Here is a 21,790-nt window from a genome sequence, read left to right as displayed (position 1 = left end):
TATGCAAATCACTATCTCCATGCCTTTGCTTCTGTTGTTCCTTCAGCCTACAAAGCATTCCTCACTCCTCTCTGCCAATGCAATTCCTGCCCATCCTTCGGGTCCACCTCCTCCCTTCAGGGAAGTCAATTTCTTGATCTCTATCACCCACAGTGAGCTCTTCCTCTAAATTTTCTTTTTTTATTTATTTTTTCCAGATTACTTATTGATACAATTTTAAATAATTGTTTTCTGATATTTTGCAATCCATGTTCTCTCCCTCCCTCCCACCCCTCAATCCTCTCCTAGATGACAGGTAATATGATTTAACTTGTATATGTGTTATCATACAATACATATTTCCATGTTTGTCATCTTGTGAAAGTAGACACATATTGCTTACACTGGAGAAAAATCTATAATACAATACAATACAATACAATAAATATTACAATATAATAAAAATGAAATAAAATATATAATAAAATTAAAAAAAATTTTAAAAATAAAATAAAATTAAAAATAAAAATAATACAATAAATAAAGTGAAGAACAGTATGCTTCAATCTGCATTTAGACTCTTGGTTCTTTCTATGTTGGTGGATATATAGCCTTTTGTGTCAAGTCCCTTGGGTCCTGGATCCTTGCATTGCTGGTAATAATTAAGTTATTTATAGTTGATTATTCTACTTTATTGTTGTTACTATGTACAATGTTCTCCTGGTTCTGCTCACTTCACCTTGCATCACTTCCTATAAGTCTTTCCAGAATTTTTTTGTGTTAATCCCCTCTATACTTTTAAAGTCATTATTTTCTATTCCATTCACTTAGTTTACTGTTTTGGAGTTACCTTCTATTATTAATTAACTTTTAATGTTGTGTGGGTGTTCAACTAAACTGTAAGCTCCGTGAGGGTAGCATCTTTGTCTCATTAATCAGCACCGCTCCAGTAAGTACAAGATTAAACACCTAACTCATGTTCTCTCGATTATGGAGTGATCTGGTCTGTTGGTTCTCTCTACTCAGTAAATAGTTATTTGTTAGTGGATAAAAACAAGTTGGTCTTTTTATCATCCACATACTTATTTTCTACAGGAAAAAGCATCTCCAATATGGATGAATCAGTTACTCTGGATAATGGAGGGTTTGCCGCCCTAGAGCTAAACAGTCGCCATCTAAATGTCAAGAGCACTTTCTCCAAGAAGAATGGCACCAGGTACAACATTTTAGCTTGGACCAGTGCTTTCCACTTATTAATTTGTGATTTCGACCCCCTGGCAGGGCCCCTTGTTGGGTGACTTGGTACATTTCTCCATTCAAACTTAAGCAAGTAGGATGTTAGAGTGAATGAATGAAGAAAGCATTTATTAAGTGCTTACTCTGTGGAAAGCACTGTGATTAATGCTGGGGATAAGGAGAGAAAAGTAAAAAGATATAATTATTATATTAGAAAATACTGTTGGCCTCATATACTGCATAACTTCAAAAGAGACATCAGTGAAGATCAGTGTTAAATTGGTGGATTACGTTCGAAGGTGGCATATTTTATAACCTGAAGTAGCTGATCGTGTAAATTGGAATGCAGGAGCTTGCAATTCATTTATAATTTTTTAATCATTATCTTTATAATGATGTTATGCTATAGTTTAGAGGCTATTCTTAGAAGAAACAGATAAACAATGTGACAAGCCACTATACTCATTCTTTTTTTTTTTTTTTAAACCCTTACCTTCCATCTTGGAGTCAATACTGTGTATTAGCTCCAAGGCAGAAGAGTGGTAAGGGTGGGCAATGGGGGTCAAGTGACTTGCCCAGGGTCACACAGCTGGGAAGTGTCTGAGGTCAGATTTGAACCTAGGACCTCCCATCTCTAGGCCTGGTTCTCAATCCACTGAGCTACCCAGCTGCCCCCCACTATGATCATTCTTGATAATGGTAAAGAATAACTGATGGACAGCCCACAAGCACCATGGATGTCTTTGCGGAGTCAAAAGTACTTGAGGAAAGACTTTAGCCCTTTGGAGGATCTCTTCCATGGGATACTTCTGCTATGGGCATCAGCAGCATAGAATGAGCAAGCATTGTTGGTTGTGATCTGCCTTGATGAAAGGGATATCCACATCAACAACATCATAGAACCACAGGATTACTGGTGAATATTCATCCCTTTGCCCAGCAGTATCATAGGGAGACAAGTAAATAGAGTTATGTGAGGATCCACAGAAAGCAGCAAGGACCAGAGGACAAAGAGTTAAGTTAACTCTCTTCTGAAACAGTCATAGGTTTAAATTCACTCCTCCCTGCTGGACAAACATAATTCAATGGACAACAAGAATTTTTGTTTTGTTTTGTTTTTTAAACCCTTAACTTCTGTGTATTGACTTATAGGTGGAAGAGTGGTAAGGGTGGGCAATGGGGGTCAAGTGACTTGCCCAAGGTCACACAGCTGGGAAGTGTCTGAGGCCGGATTTGAACCTAGGACCTCCCGTCTCTAGGCCTGGCTCTCAATCCACTGAGCTACCCAGCTGCCCCACAACAAGAATTTTTAAATTACCTACTGGTACTAGGAATACAAAAACAAAAAAAATAAGCAAAAGAAAAAAATCACAGTCCTTGCCTTCAGGGAGCTTCCCTGTCAGGAGAGATGATGTTTACATGAATAAATACATTTAAACTAAGAAATAAAAATAGAAGTTATCAAATGAGCTGATCTGCAGGTTTCCTCTTGTCTGAGAAAGTAATTCATGCCTTTCTCCATGATGTTCTCTGTTAAACTAAATTCAGGCCAGGATTTTGGCCTCCCTTTAAGAGTTTTGAAAGCTAACAATCTGCAACTCCCGTTCCCCAGACTTAAGGCAAAATAACAAGGAAGAATTAACACTTTTCTCTGTTTCTGATTTTTATGAAATTGTACTCTTCGGTACTCTGGTATTGAGGCTACTTCCCCAAATTTGCTAGTAATTAAAATGAGCACCAAAAAATGGCTCTTAAGGCCTTGGAGACACAGGCTAGTGGTTGTGCTAAATTTTTGGTTCTCCATACAATTACAGTCCTTTGGCAGTTATAGACTAGCATCATTTTACTGGTACTTTATAACATGCTCCTAGTTGATTTATTTCTCTCTGCATTTATTGCATTTGAATATTTTATGATTTATTTGTGAGCTAGGCATCAATTCAACTTCTTGGAATAAAAAGATTGGACCCAAATGGTTAGATGACAGATTCATTCTTTTTTTAACAAATGAGTGACCTTTGGTGTGGAAATCAAAGTCTTTTATTTTGGGAGTGACTTTTTACTTAGACAAGTTAACAGTATTTCTAGGGAAACAGAATATGAATATACCAGACAACACAGAGGTGCTTTGACTAGGCATATAGGGTCAAGAGGTCTATCTTCCCCCCCTCCCCCCCCCCCCCCCCCGTTCCTGTCCTTTTTATGAAAACCTTTAAAAATAAACACATTCCTGGCCAATGACCTCACCATACAAAGATTCTCTGTGAGTCTCCCCTTGAAGAAAAAAAAGATAGGCTACATTTATCCTGTAAATATATAGATTTCAGTACAATGAAAATGCAGGTTTGATTCTTAGCCAAGAATTATCCTAGCCGAAAGCAAGAAAAGGAGGATATAATTGCTATTCTCACTTAGGTGACCGATATGAAAGAGTTTATGTCATGGACCACAATTGTGCTTTTCCTACCAAATTCTGGCATATGATAAACATTTAATAATTGCTTAGTAATAGACTGATTCTACCATGGTACTGAGAAAGTAAGTTATCATGTATTTATTAAGCTTTAAACTACAGCAAAAACAGTTCCTGCCTTCAAGAAGCTCATATTTTAATAAGACAACATGTAAAAACTACATTCATCCATGCTGTAAATATTATAAATGAAAGGGATTGCAAAAAAAAATGGTAGCTAATCTCAACAGAATTACCTCACTATCTTTCAAAATGTCTCCACCTGAAAGCAGACCCTTTCTCTTAGTAACCAAATAACCTAGTCTAGGCAGCTGCAGAATGAATAGCTCAGAAGCTTCCTTCTCTCCACCCAGCACCACTCAGTACCTTGGTGTCAATAGCCAAAGGGCTAATTTCCAGGATTCCAGGGATAATCACTATCAAGCCTTTGCAGGTGGAAGATGATGGGAGTCCCATCACCTTGATATTGGCTCCTGCTGCCTAATTAAGCTCAACATGTTCTCTCAAAGTGCCACTTGCACTGCTGACTACTGATTCAAATTTATCTGGGCATGCTTTAGGGCAAGAGAGGGCTATCGCTCACTAAAAGACTAGCTTTGTGGCTTGTAGAGTAATTTTGGTAGTTTCTTCCAAGTGTCCTCAGTACCTGACTTGCAAAGAAAAAGCCCCCAACTTAGAGGCACTCAGTGTTTATTCAGAAACAGGGATTATGGAGATGGCGAGTTGGCCCTTGAGAAGGAAACTAAAAGCATCCAATTGGATTTGATGACCTGTGGTTGAAGGTTTGGAGAACTGTGTCCAAGTCTGCATATGCCCCCTTCTACAGTATGTGCCTGTGGAGAGGATTAGTATGTGCCAAAAAGGCACATTGAGAAACTCAAGATGAAAGTCCTTTTATGTTCAGTGCTGCCCTTCATATAATGTCATTTGTTACATGCCCCACTTCCCCGCCCTCTTCATATTTCTAGGTCTCCTCCTCGACCAAGTCCTGGTGGTCTACATTATTCTGATGAGGACATCTGCAACAAATACAATGGAGCTGTGCTAACTGAGAGTGCAAATCTGAAGGAGAAATCTGTAGATGCATCTGAATCTGAGGTGAGTACTTTTCTCCAGTAGCAGGTTACATTTCTGATTAAAGGATATAAACATACTCTGACTAATAATATAAATGTAAAAGATCCTTATACTTCTGGAGTACTTGATACTGGGGGCGGGGGCATGCTTTCACCTGAGCCTCATGCTTGCTAGGGCTCTCTAGAGCTTGAATTCTGCTGATGCTCTTTCAGAAAACAATCTATACTCCATGCTGCAGTGAATTTATTCAAATGAATTTATTCAATACTAAACAAAGGGGAAATACTCAAACATCCAGCTAGCATAAAGTAGATTTGGGTTACCACCCTCTTGGTCTAGTAAAAGGTCTCAAATCTCATAACCCTAAACCTGTTACCTAGTCTTATCTTGATATATAGGTTATCGTCCCTTTAGCCCCGGGAAATATACAATATTTGTACTCTGCAATCTCTTGGTCCCTTTATGTCTTGCCTGCCATGGTTCCTAATCCCGTAGATGTCCTCCCATATGAGCCTTCCTCTATCACATCATGGATATTTTCCATGGTGTTAGGTCACCCTGCATTGATGGTGTCTAAATCCAAGAGCAGTACAGAATAATAGAAGGATTACTGAATTTGTATCCAGAAGACAGTTTTAAGTTCCAGCTCTACTGGCTTCCTTCAAATCCCAACTAAAATCCCATCTTCTTTAAGTAGCCTTTCCTGATAACCTTTAATTCTAGTGTCTTCCCTTGTTGATTATCTCCATCTTATCCTTTCTATCCTTTGTACATAGCATAATTTGAATAGAAACAGCACAGTAGACCTGTCTTAATTATCAAGTACCTAGTCTGTGAGTACCACCTGAGATGCAGTGGGGAAAAAGTCATGTCAACAAGCATTTATTAAGCACTTGCTGTATGCAATATACTAAGCAGTAAGGATATAAAGAAATTTAAAAACAGCTCTGCTTTCAAGGAGCTCACAATCTGATGTGAAACAAAATGAAATGAACTATATTCTATCAAGATATAGATAGGATAAATTGGAGTCTAAGGGGAACTGGGAAAGGCCTCTTACAGAAGACAGGATTTAATCTAAGTCTCAAAAAAAGTCAGGCATTCCAAAAGGGAGAAGTAAAGAAGGAGACCATTCCACATATGGAGGAAAGCCACTGAAAATGCACCGAGTTGGGAGTTATCTTAGACAAGAACAGCAAGGAAGCTGCCATCTTTAGATGTTAGAGTATGTGAAAAGGATCAGAGTATAAGAATAGAAAGGGAAGAGTTAGCCAGGTTATAAAGGTCTTTAAAATCTAAACAGAGGATTTTATGTGTGATCTTAGAAGTAATAGAAAGTTTTTTGAAAAAATAAAAAAGAGAGGAGAAATAATCAGACCTAATCCTTAGGAAGATTATTTTGATAGTTGAGTAGAGGGAGGAAATATTCTTCACCAGATTGAAGACTTAAGGAAGAAAGATTTAAGAAATTTTTGCAGTAGTCCAGGAATGTGGTGAAGAGGACTTGGACCAGAGTAGCAGCAGTGTCACAAGAGAGAAAGGAGTATATGCAAAATGTGTTTGTGCAGGTAGAATTAGTAGGACTTAACAGATTTATATAGAGGGTATGGGTAAGAGAGAATGAGGACTCACAGTTGATAACCTAGGTTGTGAGCTGGTTGATTGAGAGGATAATGCTACCCTTGAAAATAAATGGAAAGTAAGAAGAGGCAACGGTTTGGGGAGAAAGATAATTAGTTCAGTTTTGAACATAATGAGACTCTTCAGTATCCAGTTTGAGATGTTCAATGGTCTTTTGGAGATATAAGACTGAAGATATAAGAAGAGAGGTTAGGACTGAACAAATAGACCTGAAAATCATCTGCGTAGAAATTATAATTGATTCCATGGGAGCTAATGAACTCACCAAGTAAAATAGTATAGCAGGAAAAGAAGAGAGAGCCCAGCAGAAACTTGAAGGAAATCTATGATTAGTAGATGTGACTTGGATAAAGATCCAGGAAAGGACACTGAGAAGGAGTGATCAGTCAGATAGGATTAAATCCAGAAGAGAGCAGTGTCACAAAAATCTGGAGAGAAAAAAGTATCAAAGTAAAAAGGGTTGTCAACAGTATTAAAAGCTTCAGAGAGGTCAAAAAGAATAAAGTCCGAGAAAAAGACATTAATTTGGAAAATAAAAGATCATTGGTAACTTTTGAGAGAGCAGTTTCAGTTAAAGGTGCCTGCCTTGAAGGACATTATAATATAATTGGTCAGAACAAATATACACATGAATTGATATGAGAACCTCTGCTCCTGTGGTTTCCCAAAAAAGCTACCTTTTCTTAATTCCTATCTGTGATTATCAAAGGCATAAACATCTTTCAAGGCGTTGGGGCCACCCTCTCTAATGAGAAGCCATCTTTAATCTCCAACTATCCACAGCCTACAGTGAACTCTTCATCCTCCAATATTCCATAGCACTTTGATTATTATTTGATATCCTAATGGGATAAGATGGTGAACTCAGTATTCTTTCTAACTTCTCACTCCTTTTCCCATCTCTCTTCTCCTAATTGCTAAAGCAAAGCAGTGTGCACATAGCCATTCTGGGAGTACCCTTTAACCAGATAGCTGTAAGCTGTGTCTTTCTTAGAGACTTTCTCCACTTACTATTTCTAGAGATGGGCAGGCAAGTGAGCATTATGATGCCAGAGGCATATTCTTTAGATGCTTCTTAACCCTCTCTACCCTGTAGAAGGCTGGATCCTCCTTTGACAGCTCTGGTGCTTCTTTCCTCCACATGTATCTGTTCAAAAGGTAGGACCAATATTTGCCAATTATCTTGCCTTTTTTATAACATTTATCCATTCAACAAGTATTTTCATACAGAACATTGCATGGGGAGCTTTGTTGATTGATCAGAAACTAGAATGCATATGCATTAGGGTAGGCAGTCATGGGTAGATCAGAGATACAACTTGTACTCCCCATTCATTATCACATTCCTCCCTAAAGAAAACATTTTTGCAAGTTTGGAAAGCTGAACCTTTTTGAGTAAACACAGTCAAAACAATGAAGAAGCTCCCAGTGAGCATTTTTCTCTCAGATACCCCTAGCCTAGAGGGAAAGTACCCATCTGATATGTGTCCAGGCTGTCCTTCCCCCTAACACTCATACTCTGAATCAAATTTAAATCTCAAATAAGTTCCACCTTTCCACTTCCCTCCATGCAGGGCTGATCAAACCCAAAGATTCAATCCAGCGACCCCTCTGAAAGGGATGCTTGCCTATGAACTCCAAGTTACATGGGGACAGCACATGGCATTTCGGCATGACCACTTTCTGTTTTGGGGACTCAGTTGTGGGTACAAAAGACATTGAATTCACTGTCTGTTGGTATGGCCAAGAGCTGTTTTGTAAGAACTTCATTTGGCACTGCAGGAGGAGCCAAGGGGTATGCTTGTGTTTCAGACTGAGGGTTGTCAAGTGAAATCCTATAGAAGCCAAGTAAGGAAACAGTAAACCAAACATTACAGTTCTATTCCAGCTCCAGCTGACTGAGCCAAAGACAGCATGAGGGGAAAGAGGAAACCAGTCTTCACTCACAGCATTTCTGTACCTAAAGCTAGATTTTGGACTCATTGGTAACCATGCTGTTGACCCTTCTTAGTTACCCTAAGCAACCCCACTCCTTTGAATCATATTCTTTCTCAAGGTGACCCCAACACTTCTTTGGAATACATTTCCCTTCTGTTTACTTCATTAATGTTTGTGTCCATGAGCTGAAGGGAAGAAATGAAGGAAAGAACAAGCATTTATTAAGTAGCTACTATGTACCACACACAGTAAGCAATTTGCAAATATTATCTCATTTGCTCCTCACAACAACCCTGGGAGGTTGGTGTTATTATTCTCTCCATTTTACTGTTGAAGAAACAGAGACAAAGGTTATGTGACTTATCCAACATCACACATCTAATAAGGGTGTGAGGCCAGATTTGAACTCAGGCCCTACTGACTTCAACCCTAGCATTCTATCCACTATACCATTGAGCTGTTTAGGAGAGAGGTGGTATTGGGGACAGGAAAATTTGGGCCTACTTTTAAAGTCAATGAAATGTATCTAGTAGGACACTTTCAATGTTATTTTTTATAATTATTATAATATAATGTGTATAATCATAATATCATAGTACAATTATTCAGTGATAATTATTTCAGAATTATCCAGTGGGATCTCTTCTACATAAGAGAGGTGTTTAGAAGCCTGAGTTATTCTAAGTTTTCTGAGCACTATGAGGTTTTCTGTGTGGATGAAATGTGCCACATCTCCTTTTCTCCCGAGTTCTTTGATATATAATCCTGCTACAACTAGACTTTGATGTTGACTTGTTTGGGGGACTTCTAGACAGGAAGTGCTAATGGGCTCCCAACAGAGGTATCAGTGGGGACACTGGCTTTTGATCATCATGGAAGTGTCACTTGAGACACTGTGAAGTTCAGTTAGAGTTTTGGCCACTTCTGTTTTGTAATCTCCTTAGATCTTTCATCTATTCTGTTTCTGCTTCTTATCCTCTTTTCGTTTGTATTCTCACAGTGCTTAGGAAATGATGAACTCTATTTTCTCCAAACTTTTGCTTCTTAAGTTTTATTGAAGTGAAATTACATGTTTTATTGCATAAAATTTAGAAGGAAAGAAATGCAGGCCAGTTACAACAAGGTATTTCAAAAGCTCAGAGGCTTTGCATTGATAATGATATTTCCTGTGTTCTCTTTTGGTTCTCTGGTTGATTTAGATAGAGAAATGATTTTCTGATTTAACCTTCAATTCTAAAATGTTAGAAAAGGAAAAAAAAGATAGAGAAATGTAGAGAAGCTCTTCCAAAAAAGAATTAAGATGATCTAAATGATTTCCATGTCCCACATTGCTCTCTTCTAAGGAAGAAGAAACTGAAGTATTATATGTGGTATTAGACACTTGTTATCCTTGTTAAGGAAAGTTGGACTTGATGGATCTCTTGAGCTCAGGAGCCCTGAGCTTCAGTGGCTAGAGCCACACTAAGTACTATACCAATATGGTGAACCCTTGGAAGCAGGGAGCTACTAAGCTATTTAAAGGGGTGCAAACCAGACCAGGCTGAAAACAGAGAAGGTCAAAGCCCCCATGATGATCAGCAATGGAACTGGGCTTAATGAATAGCCATTATATTTCGATGGGGGCAAGGTAGAAAGATCCAGTCTCAAAAAGAAAAAGAAGAAACTGAAAGTCAGAGATCCGAACTACTTAGGTGAAGTCACCAGCATCATTAGGAATGGCCAGTGAATGATCTGAATTTAAGATTTGTACTCCACCTACTAACAAAAGAGCTGGAGGCAGCTTCCAGATTAAAACATAGTAGCAGATAAGACAGTCAAGGATAAAAAGTAATGTATAAAATTTGTCCTATTTATAACATAGCTGGAGGCTAGAACTGGGCCCAACTGAATGTTTTGACATAGCCATCTATTCAGCAGGGAGGCAAGAAGAACAATTCTATCAGAAGAGGAAAGAGAAAGACTGTCTTTCCCAGGCCCCTTCCCCACCTGTACCTTATTCTTTGTAGACAGCAATGAGAATAATGAATATGAAGCTATAATGGTTCTTTAGTTGAAAGAACTTTTCTGGGTAGGAATTTTTCACTGAAGAAATGGTGATGCCATTGTTTCTCCCCCTTTTTCAACCATTCTCAGAGATATTATTCCCAAAGTAATCATTCCAAGAATCCTGTCCCAGGATCACAGAGTGCTGACTGACTCATGCTGCAGGGTATTGTACTCAAAGTGTCATATAACACATGCCATATCTATTTATGTTGCTGTAGTTAGAAATAATAAGTTCCATCCACGAATGCTGTTTTTCAGCACTGCTGCTTATGAATTTATATTAATATTACCTCACAAATCGTGGTTTGAAAAATCCTTTTCAACATTCAAAATGGTTTTCAAATTCCCTCCCACATCAACTGATATGACGCACCCCTGGTACCTAATTCATTCCCTAATAATGTTTGAGGCTTTCATCTTGCCAATAAAATACCAAAATTGTCAGGCATTTTCTCTATTAGTTCCTTCACAGGCATCTGTGTACCTTTAGAAACTCTGACAGCCAATCTGATGGCAGAGCCAATCACATACCATCCCTCTACAGTTTCCTAGGTAACAAACACACATTGCTACTTCACACTATGTAGGGAAAAAAAAATGCCAACCCTGCAGCATTTTCATTTTGTCAATAATTCTGACTCACTAAAATATATCCCCATTAAAAAATAATAATGTCATATAAACAATCTACAGAATGGGTAGCAATGAGAAGAATGGCATTTTAATACCTTTCTCACTGACTCACAAAGAAAGGGAACCAGGGCACACTAGTCTTAGTTCTTAATTGAAACTATGATTAGTTTTATTAGCAAGGCACTGGGTTAGGCGATATACCAGAATTCTGAGCCAGGAGTTTTTAAACCCCATTCTCCATCTGCTCTCTGGGAAATTTTTACACCTTCAAGATCCTCTCACATTGGGAGACACCATTCTCTGCATCTTAATCTTCCCAGTCTTGGGAAAGGCCACCTAAGATGTCTGTAGAAGTGAAAATGAAAGGAGAGCAGGATAGAATCAGCTCCAGCTGTCCACTTTTTGCCTCCTATTAACAAGGAGTCTTAATGGAAAGGAAATGTCTCTGCTGAGTTACAATTTAGTGCTTTGCCCTCTGTCTTTATAGAGGATCAATACGGAGCTATCCATTTCAACAGCGTTCCTGTATCTTGTAAAACCGTAGTTGAAGATATCATCCACTTTGTTACTCAATGTCCCTTATACAAGGACCAGGTGATAAATTCTTGCTTGAGTTTAGTTCCAGGACAAATGTTGTCTCTGAAGATGAATCTGTATGCTTTCTTTTGTCAGAAAACAAAACTGTTTTCCTTCTTACCTTCTTTGCCAGAAACTTAGAGCTACATTCAATGCCCAGCTGAAACCTGCTCAACTCTAGTACTTGCCTGGGAGCATCCGTTCTCACGACTCCCTTTAGACAGAGGATCTTAGATCAGTTTCCTTCCTAATTACCCTTAGTTTGCATTGCATTTTAACTTGTAACTCACCATAATTTTTCTTGGAAATAGGTGGGTTTGGAAATCCTGAATAACTAAATAAAAACAATGGGGAGGAATGGTGTGGATTTAAAGTCCAGGCCAGTGAAAAGGTTGTGAAGATGTTTTCCCCATTATCGTATACTGTTGAGAAAGCTATTTAGAATTGAATGCTACTAACTTTAATCTTAAGGGGTGCCTCAAATGTACTAAGGTGCTGATGGCTTACTATTTCATATTTTTATTCTTATAAGTCTTCAAAATATTTTTTCTTTTAAAGAATGAACTAAAATCCATTTTTCTCCTTCTTACCCACTTTTCAATGGAAAAGAAAAATATAAAACCTAAGCTTTCATAACAAATATGCATAGTTAAGCAAAACAAATTTCCTCTTTGACCATGTCTAAAATATGTCTGATTTTGCATCTTAAATCTATCCTCTCACTATTAGATGAGTAGTGTGTTTCAGCATCATTTCTCTGACATCTTGGATGATCAGTGTAGACCAGAGTTCTTAAGTCTTTTCAAAGTTGTTCATCTTTACAGTATCATTAGTAGATGCATTATTTTCCCCACCCTAAAAAAGTTTACATATATAAGCTTTTTAAAAAGCCAAAAGTCATGGCAAATTATCCAAAGTACTGAACAAACATTTCAGTTTTTATCCATATTTCCAAACTGCTACTGAAACCAAAAGAAGACAGTTTGGCCTATTTCTGTATTGCAGGGAATTGTCTGAACAGCATCTAGACATGGGGTTTTTGAGACCAGCTCTGTGACACCACAGCCAATGGATAAAGTACAGATAGGAATTGAATTGAAATCTTGGTTCTTTCATTGTGAGCTATGGCGAGTCACAGAATTAGACTATCTCAGTTGGAAGAGACTTCAGAAGCCCTCTAGTGCAAAGTATACTGAACCAAAAATTCCCTTCCTTTTCCTCACCTTTAAATGAAGAGATTGGCTTAGAACCTAAAAGTGTGAAACTCACAGCCCATAGACAGAAAGAGACCAGCAAAATTCACTAATGGGGCAGAATCAGATGAAATTATAATTGGGAAATGTTAACAAAAAAGCAAAAATACAATGCAACATTATTAATTTGTGTTTTTCTAAGTCAATGTATGGCCCACAGGAATCATTTCTATTTGAGTTTGACACCACAAGTTTAGATAGCCTCATATCCCTTTCAGTTCAAAATATAAGGTTTGCAAGTACTTTTATGTATATTATCTCATTTGGTCCTCTCAACAACTTTGTGATTATCACTCTCATTTTATAAGTAAGGAAACTGAAGCTCTAAGAAGTTAGGGCCACAAAAGCTAGTATCTCAGGCAGGATTTGAATTCAAGTCTTCTTGATTCCAAATCACCACTCTATCCCCCATGCCACAATTCCTCACTGCTTCACTCCCTTTGTTGGTCACACAACACAATTTTAAGAAGCTTACCAGTGAGGAGAATCACAGTGCTTAAGAAGTAAAAGAACAAAGAAGTATGACTAGACAGTGATTAATTTGAAAATTAATGGACTGTTAAATATGAATCAATAGTATAATATAGCTTCCCCCCAAGAAGAAGGTTAGGCTTGGTGAATGATTCTATCTTGATTTGGAAGGTGCTCTCTTTTTGAAAATTCCTACTGTAAAACTTTACATTTATCCCTATTAAAGTTCAGCTCATTAGATTTGCTCTAATGTTCTAGTCTGTCAGAATTTTTTGGATTCCAACCATCTTGTCAGTTGTGTTGGCTATCTCTCCAAGTTTTGTGTTATCTTCAAATATGATGAATAGGCCAGCGATGCTTTTATGCAGGTCACTGTTAAAAAAAATGTTAAAAGAATTAGCACTGGACCAAGCACATATCTCTGGGACACCCTACTGGAGAGCTCCTTCCAAACTGAGATAAAATCATTGACGGTTTTTTGGGTCCCGAAATTCACTAAGTCCCAGCATCATCTAGCTGTACCATATTCTAGCCCATTTCCTTCCACATTTTCAACAAATTTGAAATATCTTGCTAAAATCTATGTAGATTAATTCTACATCATTCTCCTGACCTATCAGTTGTATTAGACTGGCCAAAAAAGTAAATGAAGTTAGTTATGTCCTATTTTTGAGGAAGCCATTCTGGATCTTTGTGATCACTGCTTCCTTTTCTAGATATTAATTAACCATCCCTTTAATAATATATTGTAGAACTGTGCAAGACACATAAGTCAAACTAACCGGCCTATGGTTTGCTAAATCCATTCACTTGGCATTTTTGAAAAGTGAGACAATGTGGAAACTTGCTCAATTCTATGGCAAGGGCTAGGCAATCAGGGTTAAGTGACTTGACCAGATAAACATATCTGAGACCAGATTTGAAACCAGGTCCTCCTGACTCCAGCTTGATACTCTATCCATTATGCAACCCAGCGACCCCATTTCTATGTGACTTATTTTTTTAACTCTTATCTTCTCTTTTAGAATCAATAATAAGTTTTGATTCCAAGGCAGGAGACAGGTAAGGGTTAGGCAACTGGGGTTAAGTGACTTGCCCCAGATCATACAGTTAAGAAGTATCTTAGGCTGGATTTGAACCAATGTGCTCCCAATTCCAGGCCTGCCTCTCTATCCATTGTGCCACCTAGTTGTCTCATCTCTACTTGACTTTTCAAAGGTCACTGATAGTATCTCATCAGTCAAATATGTTAGTTTTCTCAGTAACTCATATAGGCCTGGTTATCTGAACTCATCAGGGGCAGCCAGGTACTCTTTTATTATGTCTCTACCTATCTTGGTTATCAACTACCTATTGACTACGTGCTTGTCCTTTCTAGTTCTGGGCAGAAAAAACATAAACATATAATTTAATCTTGCTAAGCTTCAATTTCCTCTATAAAATAAAGGCATTGCGTTAACTTGGTGATCTCTAATGTCCGTTTCCCTCCAATTCTATGACTTTCTTCTAGGTTTCCATAAATATCAAACTCCTTAAGTTTATGACAATGTTATTGTATAAACCAGAAACCATTGATTTTCCCATTAAATCACTATGTGATGTTGGTCATGTTAAATCACCTCTCTTTGCCCAAGGCTTCCCTATAAAATGAGAATGTTTTTCACTCTTTCTATGGCTAATAGATGTGATTATTTTTACAGAGTGCTATACTGGACTAAAGTAAAGTTTGAATGTAGATGAAGTTTCCCTTTCTATATTTTCTCCGTCTCCCCAGTAGCCTAGGGTTCTCCAACCCAAGCTGACTCTTAGGAGTCGTGAATACCTTAGCTTGAATTAGTTCAATGCAATCCTTTTCAGGAGTATTTACATTTTAGCAGAAGAAGTTTCCAAAGCAATAAATTGTTGCATAATGATAGGTACTGTGATATGGTGGTGAAACTAATTTGAAATTGCTGGGTCTTCTGGTGCCCCTTCTAGACATTCATTAACCATCTCTTTAGTAATATATTATAAATTTTACAAGATATTAAAGTCAAATTCACTGGCCTCCAGTTTGCTGACTCCATTCACTTTACTTTTTTAGAAAATTGAAGCAAACTTGGCCCTTGCCCAATTCCCTTTCCTTATACTAAAAAGTAAAAGTAACCATCTACTTATAAGGTCAATCTTACTCTGAAATTTGGAGAAATGAAGCTTTCAAAAGCTTAAAGTAGGATGTGGAAGGGAAGGAAAGAATTACATTTTCTTGGAATTTGAATGTCACTTTGAAACCACTCAAGTTGGTCCCTTCTGGCCACAAAGATGTCAATATTAAGGATAATGGTGACTGATCTGTTTAACATGAAGGAGCATGAATACTTCTATTTCGCTTCCATGAGCTGTTGGAACTCATCACAGGCCCTAGCAAACCAGCAATCAGAGTGGAAATCAACAAGCGTTTAGTATAGGCTTGCTATGTTTGATGTTCTATGCCAGGTGCTGGGTACATATAGACAAAAAAAATAGCTTTTTGCCCTTGAGAAACTTCCATTCAATCAGGAAAGATCACAGACAGTGCTTGCCTGATTACTGAGGCCAAGGCCCACAAACAGCAGTCTGGTCATTCCTCCTATGAACACTCCTCTCGAATCACCATCTGTCATGTGGGGAGGGGTGAAAGGGGCTCATATGAGCACAACTATCATCATATAACCCTGACCTTGGAATCTTATGAAGGCCTGCCAGCCTGGCTTCCCCTTTTATCCCCTATCAGGGAATGAGATTTCTATAGCTTCCTCTAGGCCAAGCAGTTTGGCTGGGCAGCAACAACTGGAAAATGAACTTGGACATGGTCCCTGCTGAGGATACTAAAACAAATACCACCATCATGAAAAAGTCCTTTTGAGCCTCCACTTATTCTAACTATTGGTCATTTGAGCCATTTAGAATGAACTTGAACCTGGGTTGGAGTCAATGTTTGTTTGATTCAAGCTGTTAAACTCTCCAAAAAGGCAGATCCACATCCTTAGGAGGGATTTCTTCTCCACTGATAATGTGCTCTTGGAGCCCTTTTCTTTGGTGTACATGACTGGAGTCACCAGGTCTTCAAGGAATCTGGAAAATAAAACCAGACATGTTCAAAAATGATTTAGATACAGAGAAAATTCCTATTTCAAGGATGGCAAAACAGAAATGGCAAAAATAAAAGCTGAGGGGAGGAGGGAGGCTAAATCTGTAATTCTCTAGTAAACAGGCTGAAAGTTGTTTTTATTTCTTTATAAAACTTTCTATATAGGCTCCCCTCCTTCTGCCATCCTATTTAGTCACTTGGGAAAGTTGAGGTGGGGAGGGAGTAATGCTTTAATGAATTTTAGAAGGTAGACTGAATTGATTCACAAGAATTGTACACAGAAATAATTTCTTTTGACTAAAGAAGGAAAATCCTACTGGCAGATACAAAGGTAGGCTAGATGAGGACACTGGGTCTTGCCTGACTGATGTTACTGTGTTTAAACTTTTTTTAAAATCCATTTGGATTTTATTCCTTTGGTGTATGTTGATTTCCATGGAAAGAAGTAAGCTCAGTCAGCCTGACAGAGTGTTTTGCTTTTCTTTTTAAACCCTTACCTTCTGTCTTAGGATTAAGTATTCAGTCCAAGCCAGGAGAGTGGCAAGCACTAGGCAACAAGGGTTAAATGATCTGCCCAGGATCACATAGCTAGGAAGTGTCAGAGGTCACATTTGAACCCAAGTCCTCCCAACTATAGGCCTGGCTCTCTAACCACTTACACCTAGATACCCCTGCAGAGTGCTTTCTTTTTTGTTTTGTTTTGTTTTTGTTTTTATTTTTTTGGAATTTCTTATTTAATTAATATTTAATTAGAATATTTTTCCATGGTTACAAGATTCATGCTCTTTCCCTCCCCTCCCTCCTCTAACCTCTCATAGCTGACACACAATTCCACTGGGTTTTACATGTGTCATTGATCAAGACCTATTTCCGTATTATTAATATTTACATTAGGGTGATTGTTTAGAGTCAATGTCCCCAATAATATCCCCATCAACGCATGTGATCAAGCAGTTGTTTTTCTTCTGTGTTTCTACTCCCACAGTTCTTTCTATGGATATGGATAGTTTTCTTTCTCATAAGTCCGTCAGAGCTGTGCTGGATCACTGCATTGCTGCTAGTACAGAAGTCCATTACATTAGATTGTGCCACAGTGTATCAGTCTCTGTGTACAATGTTCTCCTGGTTCGGCTCCTTTCACTTACAGAGTGCTTTCTAATGCAGTTAAGTCTTAGTGGTGCTCTCTTGGGCCCTTGCTTTGACCCTAGTGGGCATCTGCTGCCACTAGTCTCTCCTCATCTGTCTTTCTTTTAACAGCAAGTATTCTCTTCTTCCTTGGCTCGCAAATAGCATGTTGTTTGAACCCTCCTACAGACATCTTTAAATGTGCTTCAGAGTTATGTGTGTGTACAATGTCTTATTGGTCCACCTAGAACTCGATCCTCTTGTATCACAGCAGTATCCTCGATACTGCCTTGCCTTGTACCTTTTTGTTATTCATTCATTTTAGTCATGTCTAACTCTCTGTGATACCATTAGATGTTTTCCTGGCTAAGATAATGGGGTGGTTTGCCATTTCCTTCTCCGGTTCATTTGACAGATGAGGAAACTGAGGTAAACAAGGTTAAGCAACTTGCGCAGGGTCACACAGCTAGTAAGTGTCTGAGACCATATTGGAACTCAGGAATTTGAGTCTTCCTGACTCCAGGCCCAGTGTGCCTCCTACTCTTGTACCCAGTTGGTGCTTATTCATGGAAACCATCTAGTCCCACTTCTCATTTTATAGGTAAAAACTGAAGAGGTTAAATAATTTCTATGATGTTACACAGGAAAAGGCAGGGGTGGGAGACAGCTAGGTAGCTCAGTGGATAGAGAGCCAGACCAAGAGATGGGAAGATCTGGGTTCAAATCTAGTCTTAGACCCCCATTGCATAACCCTTCCCACTCTTCTGCCTTGATTCTAAGACAAAAGGTGAGGGTTTTTTTTTAAAAAAAATGTCAGTGATGGATTTTATACTCTACTTTCTGACTACAGATCCAGCACTCTGTCCATTATACAATCAGGATGTTTGCTGAATTGATCTGAATTCACCCTTCTTACCTTTTCTTCCTGTCATAAGCATCCAACTAGAGCGAACTTCACAACTCTATCACTTCATAGCCACGTGGCCCCTGGCCAGTTATTTCTCCTGCCTTCTCCGTGTCTTGGTTCATTCATCTCTAAAGTAGGAATAATAATCTAAAGGTTTTTATTAAGAGTGTGTCTCTTAAAAATTAAGGCATTATATAAATGTGAGATATTATCATTAATGCTATTGTTATAGTGATCATTATCACTAGCATTACCAATAAATACTTACCAAGCATCAGGCTTATGGTAGGTGCTCACTTCTAAAAGCAAAGACATTGGGACAGCTAGGTGGCACAGTGGATAGAGAGCCAGGCCTGGGTTCTGATCTGGCCTCAGTCACTTCCTCACCGTGTAGCCCTGGGCAAGTCACTTAGCCTCATTTGCCTTGTCTTTGCTCTTCTTTCTTAGAGTTGTTACTCAGACAGAAAGTAAGAGTTTAAAAAAAAAGCAAAGGCATAATCTCCTCCCCTAAAGGTTTCCTAGAGTCTGTTTGGGGAGACAGGCCATACGTGTAAAAATATAAACAGCAATATGAGAGAGCAGGTGATAAGTGCCAAATTAGTAATGTAGCACCTGGCAGGGAGCAGATGCTCAATGAAAGCTATATGGATGCATGAAGTGGCATAGGAAATCACGGCCATCAGTGAGGAGGGCTCTGCCACTGTGGACCAAAGAATGTGGGCACAAATGAATAGAACACGTGATGAGAAACGAGAAAACCCCTTGCTTGGAGCAGAGAATGCATGTGGAGGAATTAGGGAAAGATGAGGTTGAATCGGGACCGCGGAAGGCCTCGGAGCAGAGGAGGGACAGCACGCGGAATTCCCCAGCCCCAGAAACACCATATGCTTGGAAGAAAACCCAAGCAAGAAGCAGCAGAAGACCTTCCATTCCCCTCAGCCCTCCTACCTGATTTCTGTCAGGCTCTAAGCACATGGGATAGCGCTCCTTTGCACGGCTGACATGAGCCAGATGCTAACAGCTGCTTTCTTGTATGTCACAGATGCTCACAGCTATTTTTCTTCCCCTGCTACAGGCCACAGACTCCGATTATGAAGACGAACTGCCAAAGCATTCCTTTGTTAACCATTACATGAGCGACCCCACCTACTATAACTCGTGGAAGCGCCAGACGAAGGGCGTCAAGCACCCGTCGGCGTACAGATACGAGGAGTGCGCCGCCAATGACACGGAGCCCTACTTCCAGACTGTCATCACGACGCAGAGCGCGGGGGGCGTGTACACCCCGACGGGACAGCAGGCCCCGGGCTCTCGGACTCCGGTCACAGGTTTCTCTTCCTTTGTCTGACACCCTCGAGGCCCCAGCACAGTGGGAACCCCGCCGACATTGGGGTGACACGGCCTGAGCGCCCCGGGCGGGTGGCTGGTGCAGTGAACTGTGGGTACATTTCTCTATCAGGGTAGAACGGAGGCGAACAGGAATAAGTCTATTTTTTTGAAGACAATCAACTCCGACAACAGAGCTGAAGTTTTGTTTAAAAACAATTTCCGATAAGCGACAATTTTAACCACTCGTGAATGGTAGGATTTCAATGGGAATTTTTTGTTGTTGTTGTTGTTTTAAATGCTTTTTTTTTTTGGGTAACACCACTGCAGGAAGCAGCCGCCGCCTTTTCCTTTCCCTTTTTCTTTTCTTTTAAGAGAAAGCATATTTCATGGGTGCGGTGACTTGGCACCTTTGAGACTTCCGAAGATTTCAAAGCTTTGCGTGTCTCCATCTTAAAGGCCGAGTAGGAATGATGGCTTGAGAAAAGAGGATGAAGCTGTGTGTGAAATATCCAGACGGACTCCTAGCTTACTACTTTCTCCTTTCTACCTCCTCTCTTGGGGAAGAAGCTGGTTCACGGGATTGATTCTCCGCGGTAGATGGGCCTTGATAATGAATCCTCTCCCTGTACTTGGTTCTGTTTGACATCCCCTCCCCGGGCCCCGTCCATTCCTAAAACCCTCCCACTTGGCAATTTCTAGCAGAGAAAACAGTTTGAAGGCTCTGTTCCTGGCATGAGATAATACAAATGGGAAATCATTCCAAGGTGGTATCATTCTGGCCCTGTTGTGGTCATTTAACAAACAAAAGGCTACAGGACGGTACAGGAAGTGTGACCTGCGGGTCGCTTGGCCACCACTCAGTCATGGGAGCTGGCGAAACTGCTTCTACCCTGCAGAGGCAAAAGGCATGCTGCAGCCTTCCCTTGCTAAACCAGACAGAAAGACAACATTTCCAGGATTGCCTGGTACTTGAGAAGGAGGCTTCCAAGAGGGGTTTTTTTAATCATTTTTTTTTTATATGTCACACTAAATGAGTGAGTCTTTGGTGTTTCCAGGTGCCTTTTTCTTAATTGTTCAGCTTTGTACATGGAAAAGCTAGTGTGTCTCCAAATAAAGCAAAATGGCTTTTGAAAAAAAAAAAAACAAACAAGCAAGGGTGTGAATTACCTCGTGCACATTTTAAGGCTCCCCTGGTGCACTCTGGCTCCAATCCTTTTTGTTGTCCTTTTTTTAAGTAAGAGTTTACCTTCCATTTGTTTTGTATTCTCTGCCTTCTTGACCTCTGGAACCCCTGCCAGTTCCTCAAGAACCAAGATCAGCTCTCAACCTCTTAAGGATGGTTATTGAGTTTGGTTTTTGTTTTTATTATTGTGGTTCTAATTGTTCTTCCCCCAGCCCAGGGGAAACATTCAGGAGCTATTAGGAAAAATTGGTTCTAGACTAGGATTCTATCAGATTATTTTTGCAACAGGTATTTGAAAACCACAGGACCATCCACTGGCCTGTTGGTTTCTATACCAGAGCTAGCCTGAATATTGTCATTTCCTGCAAAACTGAATGTGTGTGTGTGTGTGTGTGTGTGTGTGTGTGTGTGTGTGTGTGTGTGTGTATGTGTGCGCGTGTGCATAAAACCCCTCCCTGGCCACTGGACACCAGCAAAGGTAAAAAGGTTATAATTGTCTGGGCTCCTGGGTACCCCCTAAAGAGCAGGACCAAGAAACAGAATTGAGACAATTCCTGTGGGTTGTCCCTTAAAGGGCAAATGGAGAACTGATGAAAAAACTATCATTCACCAGTCAAATACCATTCCCCTGCTTTGAGGGCATACCGAATAACTGGACAGTTTCTGGCACTACCAGGGAACAATTCTTCTAAACCCATGTGGAAAAATTCACTGCTTGTAACCCAACCATTACCTTTCTCTGCCTCCCTGGAGCAGGAGAGACTACCTTCCTACTAAAGGTTTGGACCTTCAGGGCCTGCCAGTTGTTATAGAA

General features: G+C 39.5%; 1 protein-coding gene across 1 annotated transcript in view; it reads left to right on the top strand.

Annotated features, from left to right (window-relative positions):
• Positions 1 to 19,812, top strand: part of SDK1 (sidekick cell adhesion molecule 1) — a 1,179,904-nt gene extending 1,160,092 nt beyond the window's left edge. Inside the window, 3 exon segments of the mRNA XM_044659951.1 lie at positions 1,075 to 1,195; positions 4,657 to 4,786; positions 19,540 to 19,812. Coding sequence (XP_044515886.1) covers positions 1,075 to 1,195; positions 4,657 to 4,786; positions 19,540 to 19,812 — 524 coding nt within the window.
• The last annotated feature ends 1,978 nt before the right edge of the window (positions 19,813 to 21,790 follow it).

Source organism: Gracilinanus agilis, chromosome 1, assembly GCF_016433145.1.
Source record: "Gracilinanus agilis isolate LMUSP501 chromosome 1, AgileGrace, whole genome shotgun sequence".
Classification (NCBI taxonomy): Eukaryota; Metazoa; Chordata; class Mammalia; order Didelphimorphia; family Didelphidae; genus Gracilinanus; species Gracilinanus agilis.
Note: the sequence above shows the minus strand (reverse complement) of the source record. Positions and strands in the feature narration are given on the sequence as shown.